The sequence below is a fragment of the Acinonyx jubatus genome, chromosome B4 (assembly GCF_027475565.1).
Source record: "Acinonyx jubatus isolate Ajub_Pintada_27869175 chromosome B4, VMU_Ajub_asm_v1.0, whole genome shotgun sequence".
NCBI lineage: Eukaryota > Metazoa > Chordata > Mammalia > Carnivora > Felidae > Acinonyx > Acinonyx jubatus.
In genome coordinates this window covers 10382372-10405108 of record NC_069387.1, presented here as the reverse complement: position 1 = coordinate 10405108, position 22737 = coordinate 10382372, and the positions used below count along the sequence as shown (strand labels likewise).

Here is a 22737-nt window from a genome sequence, read left to right as displayed (position 1 = left end):
CACGTGGCCTTCTCCCTGTGCGCATCTGTGTGTCCCACCTGATAAGGACGCCAGGTACTGGAATTGGGGTCCATCCCAATCCAGAATGGTCTCATCTTAACTTGATGACATTTGCAAAGACCCTAATCCCCAAATCAGGTCACATTTCCAGGTTCTGGATAGATGTGAATTTGGGGAGGGGGCCCTGTTCGACCCAGCACAGGTACTGGTAGCAGCACTGTGCTTTCAGTTCCTTTTAGACCTTTTCTCTGTGGCATAAAATGATCCGGGCACTGGTTCACAAGAGAGATCCATTCAGTACGTGCCAGTTGTACGATAGCAACCACAAAGGAAATGACTGGCCCGTCAGTACTTCCATCCTTTTCCAACACTGCCATCAGTTCCTCTTTTGACTCTCTGAGTTTTCCCGGCATCATTATTTGATCTTCTTCCTTTCCCATTCCTTCCTACTCTCCCTTCTCCAAAGATGGTATGAACTGCCCTCTTCAGGTTGGAACTTCACTAGGAGTCGAACTGCTGAGATTTTTCTCAGGTGGGTGAGATGGTCCCTGGCTCCTGAGCTGGCGCTCTTGTCTACCACTTCCTCCTATTCTTTAGTTGCACCTCAGTGTCATCCGCCTCTCTTGTGTCCCTGATTGGTCTCACGGCCGGCGGTTCAGTCCGTCGCGGTTAACTGCCTCACCTACGGCCTTCTCAGCCTCACCTACAGGCGCCATAATCTTGTTGGCCCAACACACAGGGATATCCCGAGTTTGCACGTAAGTGCTTTCCGCCGTTCTTCCACCTTCAGGTTTATAGGGTCATTAGACCCGATTTCTTTGAAATGAAATGTGTGTTTTGTATTATTGTTGACACTCCTGGGTCTCAGCCACCCAGTTCCAGAGATAACCAAGCAGCTGCTTTCCCTCCTTGAACTGAGGTAAGAAATATGCTTGATTTCCTGTATTCTGTCGTGTGTAAACAGGCAATGACATCATCTTTCTGACCCGTTACTTTTTTTTACTACTTAACTGGGATTTGCTTCTGTCTTGAGGCCTTTTTATGTTGGATTTCCTTGTCCTATAGAGAAAGTAATACTATAGACGTATTTGCGTGTTTTTCTGCCTTTGAACTATTTTATCATGTCCTATCAAACATTTCTTTCTGTCTTTAGACTTCTCAGTTTTTGCCAGGAGGCCTGTAGAATGATAATTGAAACCTCTTTACTTGCCCATTACCTTAAAAAAAATTAAAGAACAAATATGAACAGATTATCATTTTTGAACTAAATTTTGGTATCAACTTTTATCAGTGATAGTATACAATAACATTTTAGTGGTCATGTGATTCTAATACAGTACTGTAAATATCTTCCTCTGTATTTAGGACTTTGAAGTAGACCATGGTTACTCATCATGATTTTAAAAGCTACAGAAACTGCCATTCTCCGAGCTCCTGCCTCAGAACCCAAGAGTACACATAGTCATGAAACACTTAACACATACACTCATATTCCGGATAGCCTACTTCTTTCTACTTTTAGCTGAAGTCGAGAATTAGCAGTTGTGTTTTTATATGTGTTCGTTGGAGTTAAGACAGATATAGATAGATATAGATATATACACCAGTACATGGTAAATGAGTCAGTTATAATAGCGTATGTAGATGCTTAATTATACTTAAGCATGGTTAAGTATAGATTAGTATAAATTTTAATCTCTTATCTAGTTAAACTTGGGAGATTAAATATATTCACTTAGCTCCCTTCCTCCCTGAAATGCCACTAAATTGACAGCAGTTTTTGAAAAAGCAAGCCCGCAAGGAATATGAAAATGGAAGAGAGAATGCTGCCAATTTTTGGAAACCAGAATTCAGACAAACATTTAATAAACTTAGCAGACCCGGGAAAATGAAATCCTAGGCTGGCTGTGGGAGATGGGAGACGCAACCTGATTTATATCTCAGAGTCTCCAGAAGGCTTGGTAGTTGCCAACTCCAGGTACCTCTGGGAGTAGAAGGGAAGCTGAAAACAGTGGAAGCGGTTCAGAGTCCGGTGGCAGAAGCAGTGAGACCCCCGAGGTCCCTCTGCAGCCCTGGCTCGAGGCTGAGGTCTACCGTTTGGAGAGAGTGAACCAGAGGCCTCTGGACTGGAGAGGACACACACGTTGCGGAGGGTGGGGCCGCTGTGACCAGGGCACGGAAGAGTACATGTCCTGCACTGGGGGCGTCCCAGCCTCTCCCCCTGTACTCCCTGAACGTTGGCAGCCACGTGCTTGGCTTCCTGGCAGGAGCCCAGAAGACACTTCTCTGGGGGACCTGCCCAGCCCCAGAAAATACACCCAGACGTACTGGCTTCAGGGGAACCCCCCCAGTGGAGCTGCCCAGCCACGTCACTCTACAGTGAGGACACGGTGGTGAAGCCCCACCTCCGCACACAGAGCTTTCCATCAGCTTCTAGTGTTGTACTTTTAAATAGAAGCAGACAACGAAATACCTCTGTTCATTTGAGGAAAGGAGCTAACATGAAAGACAAATGAGAACAAATGGAAAAAAAAAAACTTGTAAGAAACAGACTATACGGCAAGAAGAAAACTTAAAAAAAAAAAAAACCCATCACAGATATCTTCAGAGGGATTGAAATAGATGTTACATCCATAAAGCAAGTACAGGATGCTATTAAAAGGAATCTTTGAGAACAACAGAGAGTTATTAATTACAAAAAATCAAAATAGAACTGAAAGATTTTAGAGAAGTTTGAGAATAACAATTGAAGGAGTTTTCCAGAAAGATGATAAAGTCAAAGAGATGGAAAGTAATAGAGAAAATATAAGAAAATTAACTGACAGCCCAGGAGATCCCACACTGTGATAGCAAGAGTTCCAGAAAGAGAAAATGGGAATGCGGCAGGAAGGTTTGAGGAAATCGACCCAGGAGTTGCTGAAGAAATTACTCAGACCTGAGAGATGGGAGTCCGAGTTGTTAAGATTGAAAAGATCTGTCAAGTGCCCAACCCCGTGGATAAAAATAGATACAAATCAAGCACAGAAATGTAAAGTTTCAGAATGTGGAGAGAAAACTGCTTACAAGCTTCTAGAGAGAAAAAGATTTCAGAATTAGAGTTGCAGAAAACCAGAATTAGAAACCAGAATTAGAGTTGCAACACCGGAAGCTCTAGAAGACAGCAAAGGCAGTGCCTTTTGAGCAGAAGTAGTTTCCAGCTTAGAATTCTAAAACAGCCAGACAGTTAAGTAAGGAGGTAGAATTATCAGACATTCAGAGTTTCAAAAAAATTTACCTTCCGTACACCCTCCACAGGAGCTACTAGAGGATGTGCCCCTCCAGGACAAGGGAATAAACCAAGAAAGAAGAAGATGTGAGACCCAGGAAACAGGGGACCCAAGCGAAGGATGGCCCAGCTGAGGGTGAAAGGGACACCCCCACAGCCCAGCTGTGCATCACATCCTGAGGTCCGGGAGCCCAAGGCTGGAGCTGGACAGGAGGCTGTGGCAGAACACCCGCAAGAAGTGGAAATGGGAGAGTACCTTTTCCCCTGCAACAGCACCAGAGGAGATCAGTGTGGCTTCAAGTGAGTTTGGGATTGGATTAGCAGCAAGCAAACAGAAAATGAAGCAAATCAAGAAAGAAGGCAATGATTAGCTTGAAGGAAAACAAAAACACTGCGGGAAAGCAACAAGAACTCATAATGGACTGCGTGGCCCAGCTGTGAAGTGCTTTTACGTAGTCTGAGCAGTGCACACTCGGAGAAGTTCTTCCTTCAAAATTAAAATCTGTATGGTTAAGATGAATGAGAGGTGGTGGTGGGAAGAGGAGAGGATGGGTGTGAGGGAGACCCGAGTCGGGAGGGGGGGGGGGGATGGGTGGGAGGGACGCTCTTCATTGTGTGCCTTTTCATATTCATTGGGGAGCCATGGGCGTGGTCTTCCTAAATGAAAACAGCTTTTAAATGAGAATTATGTTTTGATTTATTATTTTAATGAGAATTATTTTCAACAGCTGATTTCCATAAAAACATGCTTTCTTCCCCTCTTTTTTCTCTTCAGAAATTAAAGCACAGAGCACGGGGCTGTTCACCTGACATCAGACAAATAGACCTTGACGTCAACCGCACATTTAGGGACCATATTATGTTTAGAGACCGATATGGTGTTAAGTAAGTAAAGTTTGAAATATAAATGGCATTTATAAATAGTGTTTACTAAAGTCTTCATTAACTTAAAACATGAGTAAGCAGAATGTCTTATATGAACTATAATTTTGATGTATGTCCTAAAAGTTTAAGCTCATTTGGTCTGTGTTTTATGAAACTTAGGATCTAGGTTAACTGAAATTTTTTAACCTTTGACATAGTAGATGCCATACAGTTGGTAAGGAATCATTTTATGATCCAAGAATGGTTAAAAATACAGTAGCTACTTTTATTACAATCTTAGTAAAGAAATTTGAGATTGTGTTACTTTTTGAGAACCATGTCAGTGACAAATAGATCCCTATAAATTTGACCCCAAAGCATAGCTGAAACAAAAAAAGAGGAATGGATGAATGAATGAGTACTACCGTTTACGAATGAGAGGGATAGTTTTGATGACCTCAGGATCAGGTAGAGTTCAACAAAAGAAACAGAAACCCGGTGAGAGGTGTGTATTCAGAGATTTATTGAGAGGAGTTGGTTTATACAGTAGCGGGGGCTGGCGAGGCACGTCCCCTGATGGGGAGGCAGGCCATCGGAAAGGACAGGCTGGCACTCGGGAGCACAAGCCGGGCTGCTTTCCACAGAAAGAGCTGCTCCAGGGAAGCCTCACATCGCTCTTAAAACCTTTCAACCGATTGAATCAGGCCCAGCCAGACTATCTAGGACAATTGCCCCTACTTAAAGTCAGCTGATTATAGATTGTAATCGCATCTACCAAATATACATTCTTTCAGTAACACCTAGGTTAGATTTTGAATAACTGGGAGTTGTAGCCTAACCAAGGTGACACATAAACCTGACTGTGACCGTGTATCCTTGTCGACTCAGTTTCCGAATACAGATAAATACAAGGCCATACTTTTGCCTAACGCGATTTTGCCTAGGACTGAAACTATGCTAGTCCTTACCCCACAAGAGGATGCAAAGTCTTCGGTGATGGTTACTCTTTTGCTTTGATATTCTGAAACCTAAATACTGCGATACAAAGTTAATTATTATTAATATATCTAATATAGCTAATGCATTAGATGAAAAGGGAAAAGGAAGGAGGAAAACAAAAATATTTTTAAAATATAGATGTTTATGTATACACCCACACCCACACACACACACACACCCACACACACACACACACACACACACTCACTCATGCCAAAATAAGAAATGCTCAGAACAGTGATAACGGTCATTTCTGTGGCTGGGCATGTGGTGGTGGCTGGGTTCCACTACACATTTCCTATTCCCTTTGTCCTCTGCAAGTACCTCAGCTGGTAGTGGTTCTCTACCTGGTGGGATGACCTAAATTTTAATTCGGGACCATTAGCAGTCCTGCCTGAATTAGATTGCTGTATTTTTCCATTGACTTCAATCGCAAGGTTTGGTTATACTAAGAGACCCCCTAAGTATTCTCCTGTGTTCTGGACATAGTCTTCCTTACATCCATTATGTAGTAGCAACTCAGTTTCTCCTTAGTAACCAGGATCAACCCCTCCAACCAGTACAGTCAGCCTCCTTTGCCTGGTGATTCAGAGGCTTGAGGAGCCCAAAGTGGCTGGGTGGCAGTCTCAACTACCAGTTCAGTGGGATCACTCCTAGACCAGCAGCGCTTAAGGCTGATGGAATGGGAAGCAAACATTTTGCTAGTGGACTACTAGGGATCATAGTGGGTTGAGCCATCCCCATTTCTGCCGCTTGAATCTTGGAACCCAGTTCCTGGCTGTGGGACAGATAGCACCATGTAGTGGGGGCTTATTGAGAGCACATACAGCTTCCCACGTGATGTGGCCCCAGCCCTGCACGGTATTGTACTGAGCTGGCACTGTAATAGGCTTCGCAAGGCCTCCATGGTTCTGTGAAGCTGGCTGCTCCCATGTGGTTGATTTTGTAGTGAGAATAGTTCAGTGAAGGATGGCAACAAGTTTGAGAGATTGTGAAGCCCTTTGTGTTTTTTTGGTGTAAATTTTATCAGAATGAATGTCATCTAACCTTGAATTTAGACTGTATAGATTATCGTTCACATTTGAGCTGGGGGTCATTTCTTTATTACAACAGTGATTTTGTCTGGATTATCTGTTTTGAGGCAAACTGTTTAAGTTTGTGTTTTTAAAAATAGGTGAAATAAGTAAATTGTGTTTAATATAAATTCTCTTTTCTCTAGGCAACAATCCCTATTCCATGTTCTTGCTGCATATTCTATTTATAACACGGTAAGTTGGAGCACACCCACCCACAGCTCTTTGGGTTGTATTCTGAGGAACTGGAGGAACTCTTGGGGCTCTCCCTGCCTCTGTGGGTCTTTTCAAGGCTCCTCTGGTGACCCTGGGGTCTTAGAACAGAGCCACTTTGAAGTGGGAAAAACCACCGCATGCCAGTGAATCTCTCATTTTCCCCTCTTTCTCTGGATTGTTTTGTTGTTTTGTGATGTTGTTTGTCTTGTTTTTATTTTACACAGTAGCGCTGAGAATGAGCAGGGCTAGAAGTTTAGGGAGTCAGTGGGCAGATTAATTTTTGCTTGACCCTTGAACATTCCTCACCACCCCTGGGACCGAGGTTGCCTTTCAGGGTATGGACCTACTTGCCAAGCCCAGGAGCAGGCTAAAAGTAAACTTTTTGGTAATGGAACATGTTGTTCTTAACATATTTATAACTCAGGGGAAGATAATAATTTGGGGAAAGATAAATTAGTGTTGAACCTAATGTGGATGTTAAATAAATGCTTGTTGACTGGGTTCTGAGGAGGACAACCTTGAACCTTGGGTGTGTAATTTCTATTACAGTAAAGCGTTTCAGTTATGAGAAAGTTCAAGCTAGGACAAGTTAAAGAGTTTATTAAAGGCCATTTCATAGAAGTGAAGCAATGGTTGGGCCTCATGGAATTTGGAGCTGGACAGTGAGAGTGAGAAGACTTCACTGAGAAAGAGAGCTATACTCTCTGTCTTTTCCACTCTGAGGCCATGTGGTAACTCTGATTATCTCTGTAAACTGTTTGTCCCACTATCTCTGTCCAGATTCCTTTCTTTGCCTACTTTTCACTTTTCCCATGGCTAAAATAGCACCCACAGAATGGTCGACATGACCATTCTTTGAAATTGCATTCCACCATCTGATTACAGATCTCCTGGAGAGAGTATGGGATTAGTCAGTGCAGCTGATTAACTGTTCCCCTGGGGTCAGGTGACCTCTTCTACTCCAGCAGCTTTGGTTCATGTGGCACAAACATGAAGCCCTAAGGCCCCATCGTAAGCAGGGAGTATGGGGAGAGTAGGCAATTCTCAGAGAAGGGACAGAGACTGGTTGGGTATCCCAAAATGTGTCTATATAAAGGCCTGGAAATCCAGAGGAAAAGAGACAGCAACCTGGAAACTGTAGGAGGAGAGAGATTTGCCAGCATTTGAACAAAGAGGGGGAGTATTGAACTGAGAATCATACATACAAAGGAAAAATAAACCTAGCACTCTTTACAGAAGGTATAATGGTATTGAATAGGAGATAATAAAAATACATGCAGCTTTAGACTTTGTCCACACCTCTACATTCATTCTTGAATACAAATTTATTCTTTTATAGCATATAGTTCAGTGTTGTAAAAATTGTAGTCTTTCTCTGTAGAATTGCCCATTCTTTAATGTGTTTAAGCATTCTCTGATTATTTTGTAGGGCAGGTTTTTATATGTGTATATCCATGTGATTTGATCTTAAAACCCCCAGTTTCTTTGTTCTCATTTGTCTTCAGGAAGTTGGATACTGTCAGGGGATGAGCCAGATCACAGCTTTGCTCCTTATGTATATGAATGAAGAAGATGCCTTCTGGGCCCTGGTCAAACTATTCTCAGGCCCCAAACATGCCATGCATGGTAAGAAAACCCCAGAGTTTACACAAAACAATAAACAGGGAAGGGAGAAAAAGGTAAATTAAAACAAAGTCAAACTTTGGGAGATGCTTGTTAGGGTTAAGGACAAAAAATTAATGTCTGGGAGTTTGTTCAGTTAATTAGTGTTTGTGAGTCATTTCTTATTTCCTCCTTCTTTATTGAACTTTGCTAAACATTTCTGTTCACGTTTATCTCTGTTGTGTTTGCCTCAAGGTATACTGTTGGCATTCTGAAATTCTCTCCTCACTTGCCCCCAGTCAGAAGAAGCTAATTTAGGTTTGGAGGAATTTAGGAAGAGCTATGTTACCGGGAGAAATAAAAGATGCCTTTTGACCAGAACTTTCAGACTGTCATGCAGTTCTCATTTCAGTGAGATGTGTGCTTTGCTTCTTGCAGCCATAAAATTGATTCCCTTTTACAATAAAAGGCTGCTGATGACATGCTGCGGGTACTTTGTTATTTAAGATCTCAAAACTTGCATGAGTTTTTGGTTCTCAGGTTAGAAGATTGTTTTTAATAACCTTTTTCCTAAATCTGCCAAGCATATACAAGAGATTTTGGAGAGTTTGTATTGCAACTTCTCTTGGAAGTAAAAGTGCCATTTGCCCATATAATGCAAAATTATGTTCCCAGTGCCATCCATGATAATACCAAATTAAAAACATTTTTGACATGAATCCCTCTAAGAAATGGATCATCTAAGTTCCATTTGTGAGTAAGCTTTATGTGGTGAGGAACCTGCCACATGTTGAAAGTGATATTTTAACATTTTCAGAATTATGACTATAGCTTATTAAATCTCACGTTCTTACCATGTGGTTTCTATGGAGGTATTTTGTGGTGTGTGTGTGTGTGTGCGTGCATGCGCGCGCGCGCGTGTGCATGTGGTCATCTCCCTCAGTTTTCCTAGGGAATCTTTTTTTTTTTTTTTTTTTTTTAATGACTACTACTATTACTACTTCTACCGCTGATAACTGTTTCTGGACGCTTTGTATCCCATCAGTAGACTCCAAAAGTAAGAGGTAAGATACAGCATTTTGAACTGCCATCCAACACACAGTCATTTGAAAAGGCATCTTGAAGAAAAACAACTGTCCCTTATCCATCTTTATTTTGACTGGCATTGCTCCTCTGTGCTGAAGTGCAGAGGCATGTGCAGAGGCATACTCAGGAGTATGTAATCACGTGGAAGACTGCCCAAGTTCAGGGAAGTCCTTTCTTTCAAACATACCTGATAGCTTACTTTCAGCAGTTGTCACCAGTCTAATCTGTAAAGTAACATTCTTACTATCCTAACGTTTGCACTTATTGTGCAGCTTAGGTCATTATCGTGGGTAAGTTTATACTTAGAGATATTTGCTTCTAAGTCTGCAGATGGAATTTTATAACTAAAGGTTGCCTCGGTTCTTTGTAAATCCTGTATGATAGTGATGTCACTTAGAAATGTATAGAATAAAGTGAGGGCTGAAGAAAATGAGATTTTAAAACACCAAGTCCGGGATATCACTAACAAGTGAAGAAATGTTAGCTATCTTAGCATCCTTGAGCTAGTGTTTATTACTGAGGGGCATTGCCTTTTTCAAAATGAGACCTTTTCTTGAAATTCTTCCAATTCCCATTCTTATCAAATTGACCAGGAAAGTGGCACAGATATAGATTTTTTTTTTTTTTTTATGACCTAATTTCCCTGGAAAATGTTACTATGGGAGGCATAGAATCTCTGTCTCTGGAAATTTTTACAAATACCTTAGAAAACTGAAAATTAGTTAACAAATAGGCCTTCCCCAAAGATTATAAAGCAGTGTTTCCCAAAAGCATGTCTCTTGCGTTCTTGGAGAAACACAGTTTTAATTTTTGGAAACAGATGTTCTGTGGGGGAAAAAAAAAGGTGGACTCTAAGATCAACTAAGTCTGGCAGAGAGAGCTAAACAAAGTTTCTTTAGTTTATAAAACATGTTAGTAGCATTAGGAAGCTCTTATGTATCATGAATATGCAACAAGGGTTCCTATAACACAAGGTCCTTCCTCTGGATTCTTTTTTAAAAACAGAGCACAGCTATTAACATCCTTCAAAGTTACAGAAAGCCCAGACTGGAAATAACTAATGGGAGAAATGATGCATCTGTTGAGGATTCTTCCTTTCTAATGCATTGTGTAGAATATCTGAAAGGAAACTCGTAAATAAATATACATGTAGGGTTCCGTGAGATAAATACACAAAATCAGTACTAATTCACCATTTACAATTTGTTACTTCCTAGAAATCTTACAGATTATATTGTGTAATCAGATGGGATAAACTACAACGTTAGATAGAATTGATCATAGAGTGCCAGAATGTCTTAGATGATGTCAAATATCACTTACAGAAAGGATTAAAAGTGATAAAAACTTTGGAAGCACAATATTAATGAAGTTGTTAGAGTAGGACTGAAAAGAGTAATGTTTGTTATGTAGGATATTGACAGTAAAATAAAATAAGTCCTTAAGACTAGAATAACCTATAAAAAATTTGTACATTTAAACCACAAGGTACTCTTAAATCCAGAGAGCAAACTAAGGGTTCCTCAAGGGGTATCGGCTGGTTGATGGGCTATGTGGGTGAGGGGCTGTAATGAGGGCACTTGTTGGGATGAGCACTGGGTGTTGTATGTAAGTGATGAATCACTAAATTCTACTCCTGAAACCGTTGTTACACCATATGTTAACTAACTTGATTTTACGTAAAATTTTAAAAAAAGAAATTTTAAAAAATTTGCACATTTAAGATATGCTTTAAGATACTTCAAGAGAACAGATAATCCTGATAAATGGCTTCAGTTCATTTTTCATCTTTTCTTAATTTCTAAGTTTCCCTTTTAATTCAGAAATATTGTCCTCTTTTATATTTTTACAAGGTTATAAGAGATCTCTGGCAAACAACTCCTAGGCCACAAGTTTCATTACCCAGAGCTCATACACGATTATTTCCTTGGTGGGGAGGACAAATATCTCACTAACTCCTGGATTTTTGTTGTTGCTGACAGTTAAAAATGAAAACAATGTGTTGTATTTTAAAAGAGGGGTTTTTGTTGTTACTGTTTATGAAAAACTGTTTTTATGTTTGTATTCTAGGCTTTTTTGTTCAAGGTTTTCCTAAACTCTTGAGATTTCAAGAACATCATGAAAAAATACTGAATAAATTTCTATCCAAGCTTAAGCAACACTTGGTAGGTAGATATGACTTTGACTTACACCCACTTATACCAGGAATGAAGCTAGAGGAATTGAGTGCAGCCTTTGGTCCCAATTACTTGATTGATTTGCAGTGTTGTCCAGTTCCTTTCCTATGCACTTGTCATTGCCAGGTGTTTGAAGAGCATGAGATTTGTGAAATTTAATTGTTGTTTATGTTTATTTTTGAAGGAGAGAGAGACAGAGTGTGAGTAGGGGAGGGGCAGAAAGAGAGGGAGACCCAGAATCTGAAGCAGGCTCCAGGCTCCAGGCTTTCAGCACAGAGCCTGACACGGGCCTTGAACTCACGAGCCGCGAGATCATGACCTGAGCCAAAGTCAGACACTCAACTGACTTGAGCCACCCAAACGCCCAATATTTGTGAAATCGAGTACTGATGAACCATCACAGCCCTAACTCATAGAATCAAACCACTTCTTTGCAGATGATATATACAAATAATATAGTTTTTAAAGATATATGATTTCTCTGTAACTTTGGAGGCTTTTTTATGGCACCAAAAGTACTTTAAGGCTCATACAGACATCCTTAGTGAACCATATATATACTCTACTATAAAACACGATAAATTAGTGAAGCAGAGATAGTTCACGGTAAAGTGTGTTCTAGAGAATCAAAATGTATTACAATCCTGTATGCGAAGGATTTATTCTTAAGGTGATTTCCAAAAGTGAAATTGAGGGAGAAAGAGAGGAGGCACGAAGAGAAAAAAACTAGAAATACTCTAGCTTGAAAAAGATTTGGAATGAAACGGTTTTATGTTTAGTTTTGACAGCTACCTCCCAACAACCTTCCTGACTTTTAGTATTAGATTGTCATATTTCATTTGCTGCAATCCAGAAATTTGAAGTCTTTGTTTTTTTCAGGATTCTCAAGAAATCTACACAAGTTTTTACACAATGAAATGGTTTTTTCAATGTTTCCTTGATCGTGTGAGTATTTGTTTACAAAACCCAATCGTAAAATTATAAATACCAGATGAGGGGTGAGCTGTTAATCTTATCTCTGTTTTGTTTTTAATTATAGACTCCCTTTACACTAAACCTCAGAATATGGGATATCTACATCTTTGAAGGAGAACGAGTTCTTACCGCTATGTCTTATACAATCTTAAAATTACACAAAAGTAAGAAAATGTTTAAGTATAAGGATTTCACGAAAATCAAGGCTTGATTTAACTCTGATTTCTCATTCCCCACCCAGTTTCAAATTCCTTTTCTTTTTGTGGTGGATTAAAACATTTCTTGAAAGTTCATGAAGAAGTCATGTTTGGTTGGTAATTGGCTTTCCTTGGTTCTGTCACATGACTAGAAGCTGATTACATTACAAAGGTCTTTGATTTGTTCTTCTGTTTCAGTTTCATTTTCACACTGAAGCAGTGGAACACAGTGTCCCGATTTTACTATTAATATTATTCCAACCAAGTTTTGTTTCCTTATTCCTTTCTTCAGTCTGAATCTCAGGTTTGTAATCAGAGACGAGAGAGACCAAAAAAACCAGGCCCTTAGTTCAAAGGTCTAGAGAGAGGACATTTTCCATCACTGTTTCTTTCATCCAGGAAAAAAGCCTCCAACTCTAAGCTGTAGACCAAAGATGGGGAACCTTCTGCTTATCTCTCTACTTGACCGCATTGTCTCTGGGGCAAGTACAGTCACTGTCTCTAGTTGCACACATGCAACAAGGCTTTAAAAAGTCTTCAGTTGCAGTATTTCAAGGGCTGTATAAATTTGGCATGCTATGCCTTACTTTAGAAATCGAGAAATGAGAGTTTTCTTCATGGATATAAAGAACCTTATTCATCTTTAAGCCTCTGTTCAACCTTTATAGTTATAACTACTCGTAGTAACTTCTCTTGTAACTGCAGAGAAGAGAGTCACTGGAAGCTTTAGAACTTCCTAGAGTGCCTCAAGCCTAGGTCTTAAACATACATGGTTTCACCTGTTTTGGTCCTTCTACCCTCTTAGGTTATTTTTGAAAGATTCATCTGTTCAGCCTCCCACCTAAACTATAAGCTAATTGAGTACTTGGGGTCATGTTTTGTCAGTTTTTTTCCCCTGTTGTGCTTGGCATTGTTCTAAGTACATGTTAGTATTTTAATATAAAATTGTTTGATTGCTTACTTGAAAAACATGACTTCGGATTATCCAAAGTTTGGATACAAATGAGAAGTCCCAATGAAATCAAGTTTGTATTGTTTACTCTGAAAGATAGGGATTCAGAAGTGCTGTGGTTCCTTTCCCTTAAACCCAGTCCTCACTCCTCCAGCTCACACACTGCTGCACTGAGATAACTGTGTCCCGAGACTCAGGGTCTGTCAGAAAGCCACAGGAAACCCCATCCACCCCCATCCCATCTCATTCCCTCCCCTCCTCTCCTCTCTGTGTCCTTTCTCTCTCTCTGGATCATGAACTAAGATGTGGAACAAAAGTATACTTTTTATTAAAATTTATATGTATTAGTTTAATGTTCATTAAACAGCAAGAAAATAGAAACATGATGTTCTATTTCTCCATAGCTCTGTTCACCACCTTAAATTATGTTTTATTTGTATGACTTTTTTTTAAAAAAATGTGTGTGTGTTTTTGAGAGAGAGAGAGAGAGAGAGCACAAGAAGGTGAGGGGTAGAAAGAGAAAAGGAGATAGAGAATCCGAAGCAGGCTCCAGGCTCCACACTGTCAGTGTAGAGCCCGACGCGGGGCTTGAATTCACGAACTGTGAAATCATGACCTGAGCCGATGTCAGACGCTTAACCGACTGAGCCACCCAGGCGCCTCTTATTTATTTGACTCTTGCTTCATTTTGGCAAGTGAGAAGTTTCTTTACCCTTGGCAAGTAAACTGGAAGCATAATAATTACTTTATATCCTATCCTATCATTGGGCTAAATAGCTATTGGAAAAAACGTGTCTGCTGCTTTATAGTTTTTTATTAGTTAGGAAGACAGAAGCTCCAGGATTCATGTGAAGTTGCTTCACCAGAAAACTTCAAAAACTGTGTCTGGGCACCTGAATTCAGTGACAGCTCCCCTGAGATTTTGTTCTTGTTTTTTTCTTGATTTCCTTAATAATATTTAGAGACATTGTTATGGGATTATGGGAGGTTTATCACACAGTGGTTTTAAATAGTAAAAAAAAAATGTAATAACCGAACTGTCCAGTGTTAGAACACTAATTATATAGTACTTATATCCAATGGACTCAAAAGTATAATCAATTTTTTAAATTGATACATGTGTATACACATCTGCTTGTAGGGCAGTGGCTCTTGGGATCCTAGCTGATTTTTGCTTTCTACTTTGTATCTGAAATTTGAATTTTTTTTAACAAAACTGGTTTCTTACGTAGAAATACAAATAAGATTAGTCATCTAGATTTTTTGGAAATTCTGATATAGTAAAAATAGAGACTTGAAATGGGTTTGTGTATGGTAGGTAGAGCTCCATAACAATAAAACAGAAAGCCCTCATGGCATCCTAGTTGGTCTGTGTCTCTAACAAGTACTTGCTCTGGGTTTATATTAACGTCTAAGGTATGGGTAGTTTTAAATAAACCAACGAAAAGGTATTTAGCAGAATTTACCTTCTGCTGTCTCCCCAGAGTACCTGCTTTTCTCTGTGACTGCTTTAATGTCAGAAAAAGAAAAATGTTTGTTTGTTTGTTTGTTTGTTTATAGAGAAAGAGAGCATGTGTGGGAGCCTGTGAGTAAGGGGAGGGACAGAGGGAGGGAGAGAGAGAATCCCAAACAGGTACTGCACTGTCAGCACAGAGCCAGATGCAGGGCTTGATCTCATGAACCATGAGATCATTACCTGAGCCAAAATCAGGAGCCAAATGCTTAACTTACTGAGCCACCCAGGTGCCCCAGAAAATATTTTTATCTTACAGAGTTTCAGTGATTCTTACAATGCTATGTATAAGCTGTATGCTGTGCCCTTTTTGAAGACTACAACCCCAGAATAGAATGCATTATCTTCTCAACCTGAAACAGCTGTTGATGCAGCATTCGTGTTTCTCTCATTCTTTCTTAGAACACCTAATGAAACTGTCCATGGAAGAACTTGTAGAATTTCTTCAGGAGACCCTGGCAAAGGATTTTTTCTTTGAAGATGACTTTGTAATAGAGCAACTTCAGATTTCTATGGTAGAACTGAAGCGCGCAAAATTAGACCTCCCAGAACCTGGTAAGAAATACTCAAAACACTTTATATCTAAATCATAATTAAAGTTGGGAAACACGGCACAATGAACACAAGCCGTTTCTGTTTCCGAACATAAGCATTATGCGTACTTGTGGATGGCAAGCTGCTTATGGCATTATGCTTATTTTAAGAAAAAGCAAATAAACGCATTAATGAAATCCGCCCCTCCTAATAAAATAACCGTACTGTCCCTAGTTAAATTTAGAAGGTTTGGGTGGCAAATAATACTGATCAAGAGTAGTAATTGTGGTGCTTTAACTGAACATAAACAATGACCTTTACTTTCATCACATCATGTTGTAAAACCGTAAGTAATAGCAGAGAAAGTAAAAGATCCATTTTGTAGAAGAGGAAATTGATACTGAAATGCTTATGTACAGAGCTACAGAACCAGCAGATGGCATTATTGACCCTGGAGTCCCAAGTTTTCTGACTGCTGATCCAGGATTCCTTGCAGTACATTGCTGTGTGGATAATATATTTTATTTGCTTCTTTCTTTTTTAATTTTTTTAAAAGTTTATTTTTATTTATTTTGAGAGAGAGAGACAGCAAGCAGGGGAGGGACAGAGAGAGGGGGAGGCAGAATCCCAAGCAGACTCGGCCCTGTCAGTGCAGAGCCCCATGCGGGGCTCAGACTCAGGAACAGTGAGATCATGACCTGAGCCAAAATCAAGAGTCAGACGCTTCACCGACTGAAATGCCCCTTGATTTATTTTTGAGAGTGAGAGAGACTGAGCACAAGTGGGGGAGGGGCAGAGGGGGAGGGAGAGGTAGACACAGAATCCGAAGCAGGCTCCAGGCTCCAAGCTGTCAGCACAGAGCCCAATGCAGGGCTCAAACCCATGCCATGAGATTATGACCTGAGCCAAAGTCAGATGCACAACCGACCGAGCCACCCAGGCTCCCCTTATTTGCTTATTTCAGTACAGCTTTCAGCACCTCCTATTAGATTATCTGCAGGGTGCTGTGGCAGAGACCCAACAACTGAAGAGAAAGACGTGGTCCTTGTGTCAAGGTGCACACAGGAGAGACAGAATTTATATAACTGATAACAAATGAAGTGTAAATAAATAGGATAATTGGGGAAGGATCAAAGGAAGGATAGGATGGGAGGCAAGAGAAAAGAAAATGTGGAAATAGGATGGCAGCAAGAGTAACTCAGAGTATTACTTGACAGCGAATGATTTCCTGAGAAAAAGGCATTTTTTGCCCATTTCCTTTCTTGCCTTTGTTGCACTGGAGGGTGTGGTAAGGGAGGAGGGAAGCTGAAGAGCCTGCGTGAGAGGTTGAGGAGTTAATTGGGGTCAGGGGTTATGCCCTCAGGTAGAGTCCGATGGAACATTTCCCAGTCTCTGGGGCACATATTTTGGTGTCTTCTGGATATGTCTGTGCGGATCAGGCAGACATACATTCATGGAAGGCGCATCTTTCTCCATTTGGTGAAAACCAAGATGCTCTGCTTTTAGTTACTTAATTTTGAGGGGTCCTATCAGCATTTCTCCAAGGTTCGTTCTGGGTCATCCAGATTCTCTAGAAAACAAAACGTCACAGCAATGATTGATTGTGGTCAGCAGCCTTGTGAAACGATCACCTTTGCTAAGTGAGGTTACCTTGTGTTCAGTGCAATAATGTCCATTCCCCACTAATTCTTTACCTGGAATGGCAATGACTAACTGTATTCTTGCCACTTTAACATTTATTTTATTTTGTTTTTTAATGTTTATTTATTTTGAGAGAGAGTGAGCAGGAGAGGGGCAGAGAGAGAGAGAGAGAGAGAGAGGAAGAGAGAGAATCCCAAGCAGGCTCTGCACTATCAGCACAGAGATCAGCTCACAACTCGTTAATTGTGAGATCATGACCTGAACCAGGTCCAAGAGTCAGACGCTTAACCGACTGAGCCACCCAGGAGCCCCTAACATTTATTTTAAAATATCTTGCAATAGGGGTACCTGGGTGGTTCAGTCGGTTAAGCATCCAACTTGGGCCCAGGTCATGATCTTGCGGTTCATGGGTACGAGCCCTTGTCGGGCCCTGAGCTGACAGCTTGGAGCCTGGAGCCTGCTTCAGATTCTATGTCTCCTTCTCTATCTCTGCCCCGCCCCTGCTCATGGCCGCCCTCTCTCTCTCTCTCTCTCTCTCTCTCTCTCTCAAAAATAAACATAAAAAAATTTTTTACAATAAAATATCTTGCATTCTTTTAAAAAGAGTTAAGACAAGTTTTAGTAAAAGACATACAGAAAGAAAAAATACATAGTAGAACTATTTAACCATGAGAATAAACTATTATAGAAGAGGATGACTAAGCATCTAACTAGCGGGTATCATTTACTGAGTGTTTAGTATGTGCCACATACTACACGCATTATGTCATTTAATCCCTAAAAATAACTCTGAAAAAGTACTCGTCTGCATTGTACACATGAATAAAATTAGTAGCTGTAGTTTGTAAGATCTTTTTACTGGGAAATGGTAGAATGTGGATGGAGGGGGAGATGCAGAGAAAGGGAAAGGGAGAGAGAAATAATCCCAGAAACACTAGCTAACGTTTGCTCTGATCCTACTGGCACTTGAAGTAGAACGTGGTGAGGTGGCCCCCCACTTTCTCCATCAAGAATCTGGTTTTCACCTGTATTTCTACTGCTGCAGCATCGACTTCCTGGAATTTGTGCCCTGCAGCCTGCCCAGTGTTATCCTCTTGAAATTACTTCAAGCTCTATACGGAGCATGAAGATGGTTCAGTGATCACTCTGGCAGGAAATTTTAATCTCCTCTCTGTCATCTTAAAAGGACACATGAGCGTGTTATTTCTTTGTGGCTCCTTTTGTGCTGCCTCCATTTGTAAGTTGTTTTCCCAGACCCACACAACATGCGGCATTTTAAATTGTTAGTTTATCTTTCTAGCTGAATAGAGTTTTCCATTGTTTTGACTTGCATTTCTTTAATTTTGATTGAGTGTCTTTTATTTTTATTGGACATTTTAATTTCTTTTTCTGTAAACTTCCCTGCTCATCTTCTGCTCCCTTTTCTGTTGGTGTGTTTGTGCAAATTCTTCATAAGTAAAGGAAATGGGCCAGTTTATTGTTATTGTGGATACTTTTCATATACAATTTAAAAAATTTAATCAGTCTTTTTCTTTAAACAATTTTTTTAATGTTTACTTATTTTTGAGAGAGAGAGAGAGAGAGAGAGAGCAGGGAAGGGGCCAAGAGAGAAAGAGAGGCAGAATCCGAAGTGGGTTCCAGGCTCTGAGCTGTCAGCACAGAGCCTGATGTGGGGCTCGAACCCACAAACTGCGAGATCACAACCTGGGCCCAGGTCATGGATGAAGCCCGGATGCTTCACCAGCTGAGCCACCAGGTGCCCCATCAGCCCTTTTCTTTATGGCATCCCACTTCTGTGTTCCACATGCTGAATGAAAAGGTTTTTGTTACCTGTATTTTCTCCTATGACTTTTATGTCTTTATTTTTTTTTTATGATTAAATCTTTAGCCCATCTAGAATTACTTGTGGTTTAAGGGAAGAGTTTTAAGGTGTGTTTTTAATTTCCACAGATTTATGAATTTTCCAATTTTGCTTCTGTTAATTGAATTCTTTCTTCATGCTGTTGTGGTTAGATAAGATACTCTGTACAGCATCTGTCTTTTAAAATCCGTTGAGACTTAATTTGTGATGTAGCATACCCTGTGTCCTAGAGAAGGACTCATACACTTGAGAAGAATGTGGATGCTGTAGTTGTTGGGTGGAGTGTTCCGTAAATATCTGTTAGATCTAGTTGGTTTACTGTGTTGTTTTCGTCCCCTGTGTGCTTACCTTCTCTCTGGTTATTCTGTCTATTATTGTGGGCCACGTATTGAAATCTCCAGCTGTTACTGTGCAACTCTTCCTCCCTTCTGTTCTGTCCGTTTGTATATCATATATTTTGATGGTCCATTATTAGATGCATACGTATTTGCAATTATTGGATCTGCTTGCTGTATTGAACCTGTTATTCACATGCAGTGTCCTTTTTTGTCTGTTGTAACCTTTTTTAGATTTATAGTCTATTTTGTCCGATTGAGTATATCTACCCCTACTCCCTTTTGTTACTGTTTGCATGGAGTATCTTTTTGCATCCTTTCACGTTCAATCTGTTGGTGTCTTTTGATCTAAAGTGAAGTCTCCTGAGGGTAACATATACCTGGATCGTGGGTCTTTATCCATTCTGAAGTCTCTGTCTTTTGATTTAGGAGTTTAAACCATTTAATTACTGATAAGGAAGGACTTCTGCCATTTTGCCGTTTGTTTTCTGTATACTTTATAGAATTTTGTCCCTCATTTCTTGGATTACTGTCTTACTTCCCATTTGATGGATTTTTTTAATTGTGAAATGTTTAAATTACTTACTTTCTTTTGTGTATGTTCTATAGCTCGTGTGTGCGTGCGTGTGTGTTGTGGGGGCGTGGCAAAGGGATTACATTTACCATCCTGAAGTTATAATGCCTTAATTTGGACTTGGGGCAACTTTAATAACCTACAAAAGCTCTGCTCCTTTGCAGCCCCACACCCAGCCCTCTGATCCATCCCCAGCCCTTTTGGCCCACCCCCAGCTCTTCCAGTTGACCTTTTCCACATTGCATCTGTGTACGCTCTGTGCTGCAAAACGTGAAGTAGTAATTCTTTTAAGTGCATTAGTCTCTTCAGTCATGGAGAAAACAAAATGTGGAGTTATAAACCGAAGTTAAACAATACTAGCTTTTAGACAAACAAATGTGTTTTTTTAAGTATTATGCTCTTAAATTATGTAGAAAAACAGAATGTGGAGTTACAAATGATTTTTACAATGATAGTAGTTTTTACACTTGCCCCTGTATTTGCCTGTATTAAGATCTTGATTTTCTTTCATGGCTTGGAATTTCTGTGTAGTGCCCTTTCGTTTCACCACGTGCCCTTGAGCATTTTTTTCTGGGCAAGTCCCAGAAAGCGTTCCCTCCACTTTTGCTTATCTGGGAATGTCTTAATTTTTCCCTCACTTTTGAAGGACAGTTTTGCCAGATACAGGACTCCTGGTTGATAGTTTTTTGTCTGTTTTTTGTTTTCCTTTAATGCTTTGAATATATCGGCCTCCTGCCTTCTGGCCTCCAAAGTTTCTGATAAAACACCTGCTTATAACCTTATGGGGATAACTTGTATGTGACAAGTTGCTTCTCTGTTACTGCTTCAAGATTCTCTCTTTGTCTTTTGAAAGTTTGATTGTAACGTGTCTCGGTGTGGGTTTCTTAGAATTCATTTTATTTGGAGTCCTTTTAAGCTTCTTGCTTGTTTATTTTCATGTCTTTACTCAGATTTGGGAAGTTTTCAGCCATTATTTTGTCAAATATTTATTCTGCCCTTGTCTCCCTCTCTTTCTCCCACAGTGCATGTTTGCTTGATGGTCTCCACTGTCGCTTGGACTTCTGTTCCTTAGACTTCATAATTTCCATTGCCCTGTCTTCAAGTTTGTTTTTTTTTAATATTTATTTATTGTTGAGAGAGAGCAAGAGAGAGACAGAGTGCAAGTGGGGGAGGGGCAGAGAGAGAGGGAGACACAGAATCCGAAGTAGGCTCCAGGCTCTGAGCTGTCAGCACAGAGCCCGACATGGGGCTCGAACTCACAAACCGTGAGATCATGACCTGAACCAAAGTCAGATGCTCAACCGACTGAGCCACCCAGGCTCCCCTTTTTATATTATTATTATTATTATTATTATTATTATTATCATCATCATCATCATCATCATCATCATCATCATCCTGTCTTCAAGTTTGCTGATTCTTTCTTCTACCTGCTTAAATCTGCCTTTGAATATCTCTGGTGATCATTTCATTTATTGTACTTTTCAGCTTCAGAATTTCTTTCTGATTTCTTTTTATGTGTTCTCTTTATTTGTATTTCCATTTTGTTCATACATGATTTTCTTGACTTTCTTCACATCTTCCTTTAGTTCTTCAAGTTTCTTTAAGACAAAGTCTTTGTCCAGTTTATTTGCCGTTGGTCTTTTTCAGGGACATTTTCTGTTGGTTTAGTTGTTTCCTTTGAATGAGCCATATTTTCCTGTTTCTTTGTGTCTCTTGTGATTTTTTTTTGTTGAAAACTGGGCATTTGAATCTAATAATGTGGTAACTCTGGAGCTTTCTTCCCTTCCCCCAGGGTTTGCTGTTGTTGTTGTTTTGGTTGTTTGTTTGTTTTATTGTGTAAGCTATCTCTCTGCTGAGGGTCAGCCAGAAGAGTAAACTTCAGGTCTTTTCAGGTCTTTTCTGAGCCTTTCTCTGGACTTTGTAATTTTGCCCTTAATATGTTGCAGTTTTTGAATATCCTAGTCTTCAATGTCTGGCCTCGTAGAAAGGAAAAAATATATAAATAAGGGGAGAAAAAAAGGACTGGCCCTTTAAAGCCCCTGAAAATCACCTCAGGGTGCTTGCAATAGTGGGGCGAGGGGGAGGTGCAAGGAAAGTGGCCTCTGCCTCTTTTCTGCACCTCCCTGATGGAGGCAGCTATCAGCAGTCAGAGCCAGACCTCCAGTATCTGGAGGACACGTTTTCTTGCCCACCCTGGCTCCCTGAGCCTGGTGCAAACTGCTCTAGGAACAAGGTAAAGCTGCCTGCCCTGTGGCTGGGGCGGGGTAGAGTATGGGGTATTTCTGCAGTGCCCACAACTGAAAGTGAACAACATTCACTGCCGTTACCTTCCCAGCCTTCTCCTGGCCGTTGCAGGCCTACAGTGGGCACCAGAGTTCCAGGACAGTTCTGTCAGACACGTTCTGCTGGTGCGGTTGTTGTCCAGGTGGGGGGACAGATTCCTGGTGCTTATTCTGTCACCCTCCCAGCAGCTTTTCCCTGTCTCTGTATTTCTAATGTTGTAGAGCAAAATGGATTCCCTCACATTTTCCAAGATTCTAGATGCACAGTTATCATCCAATAATAGTATTTTTCTTCCTCTTAAATACTTTTTATTTATTTTTCACCCCAGAGGGTATCAAACTATTACTGTTTTTCCAAATTAGAAAAAAAGTAGATGTTGAGGGTTTTTTTTTTTCTTAATGCTTTTTAGGCACAAATGAACAAATCTCTGTGTTTTTCTCTTTTTAAGACCTTCTTATATGGTGAATTTTATTAATGTATTTTCTAATTGTGAACCATCATTACACTCCTTGGATAAATTTCACTTGGTTGTAATAAATTACCTGTTAAAGCTCTGATGTTTTATACTTGCTAATATTTTACTTAAC

At 40.2% G+C, this 22737-nt stretch overlaps 1 protein-coding gene across 11 annotated transcripts in view; it reads left to right on the top strand.

Annotated features, from left to right (window-relative positions):
- The window catches only part of USP6NL (USP6 N-terminal like), a 231354-nt gene that overhangs the window by 185883 nt on the left and 22734 nt on the right, over nt 1-22737 (top strand). For all 11 annotated transcript variants that reach the window (XM_053225266.1, XM_053225263.1, XM_053225265.1 and 8 more), the window contains 7 exons: nt 4041-4150; nt 6348-6396; nt 7923-8043; nt 11176-11270; nt 12162-12227; nt 12322-12421; nt 15322-15474. In XM_053225266.1, the coding sequence (XP_053081241.1) occupies nt 4041-4150; nt 6348-6396; nt 7923-8043; nt 11176-11270; nt 12162-12227; nt 12322-12421; nt 15322-15474 (694 nt within the window). The remainder of the gene's footprint in view (nt 1-4040; nt 4151-6347; nt 6397-7922; nt 8044-11175; nt 11271-12161; nt 12228-12321; nt 12422-15321; nt 15475-22737) is intronic.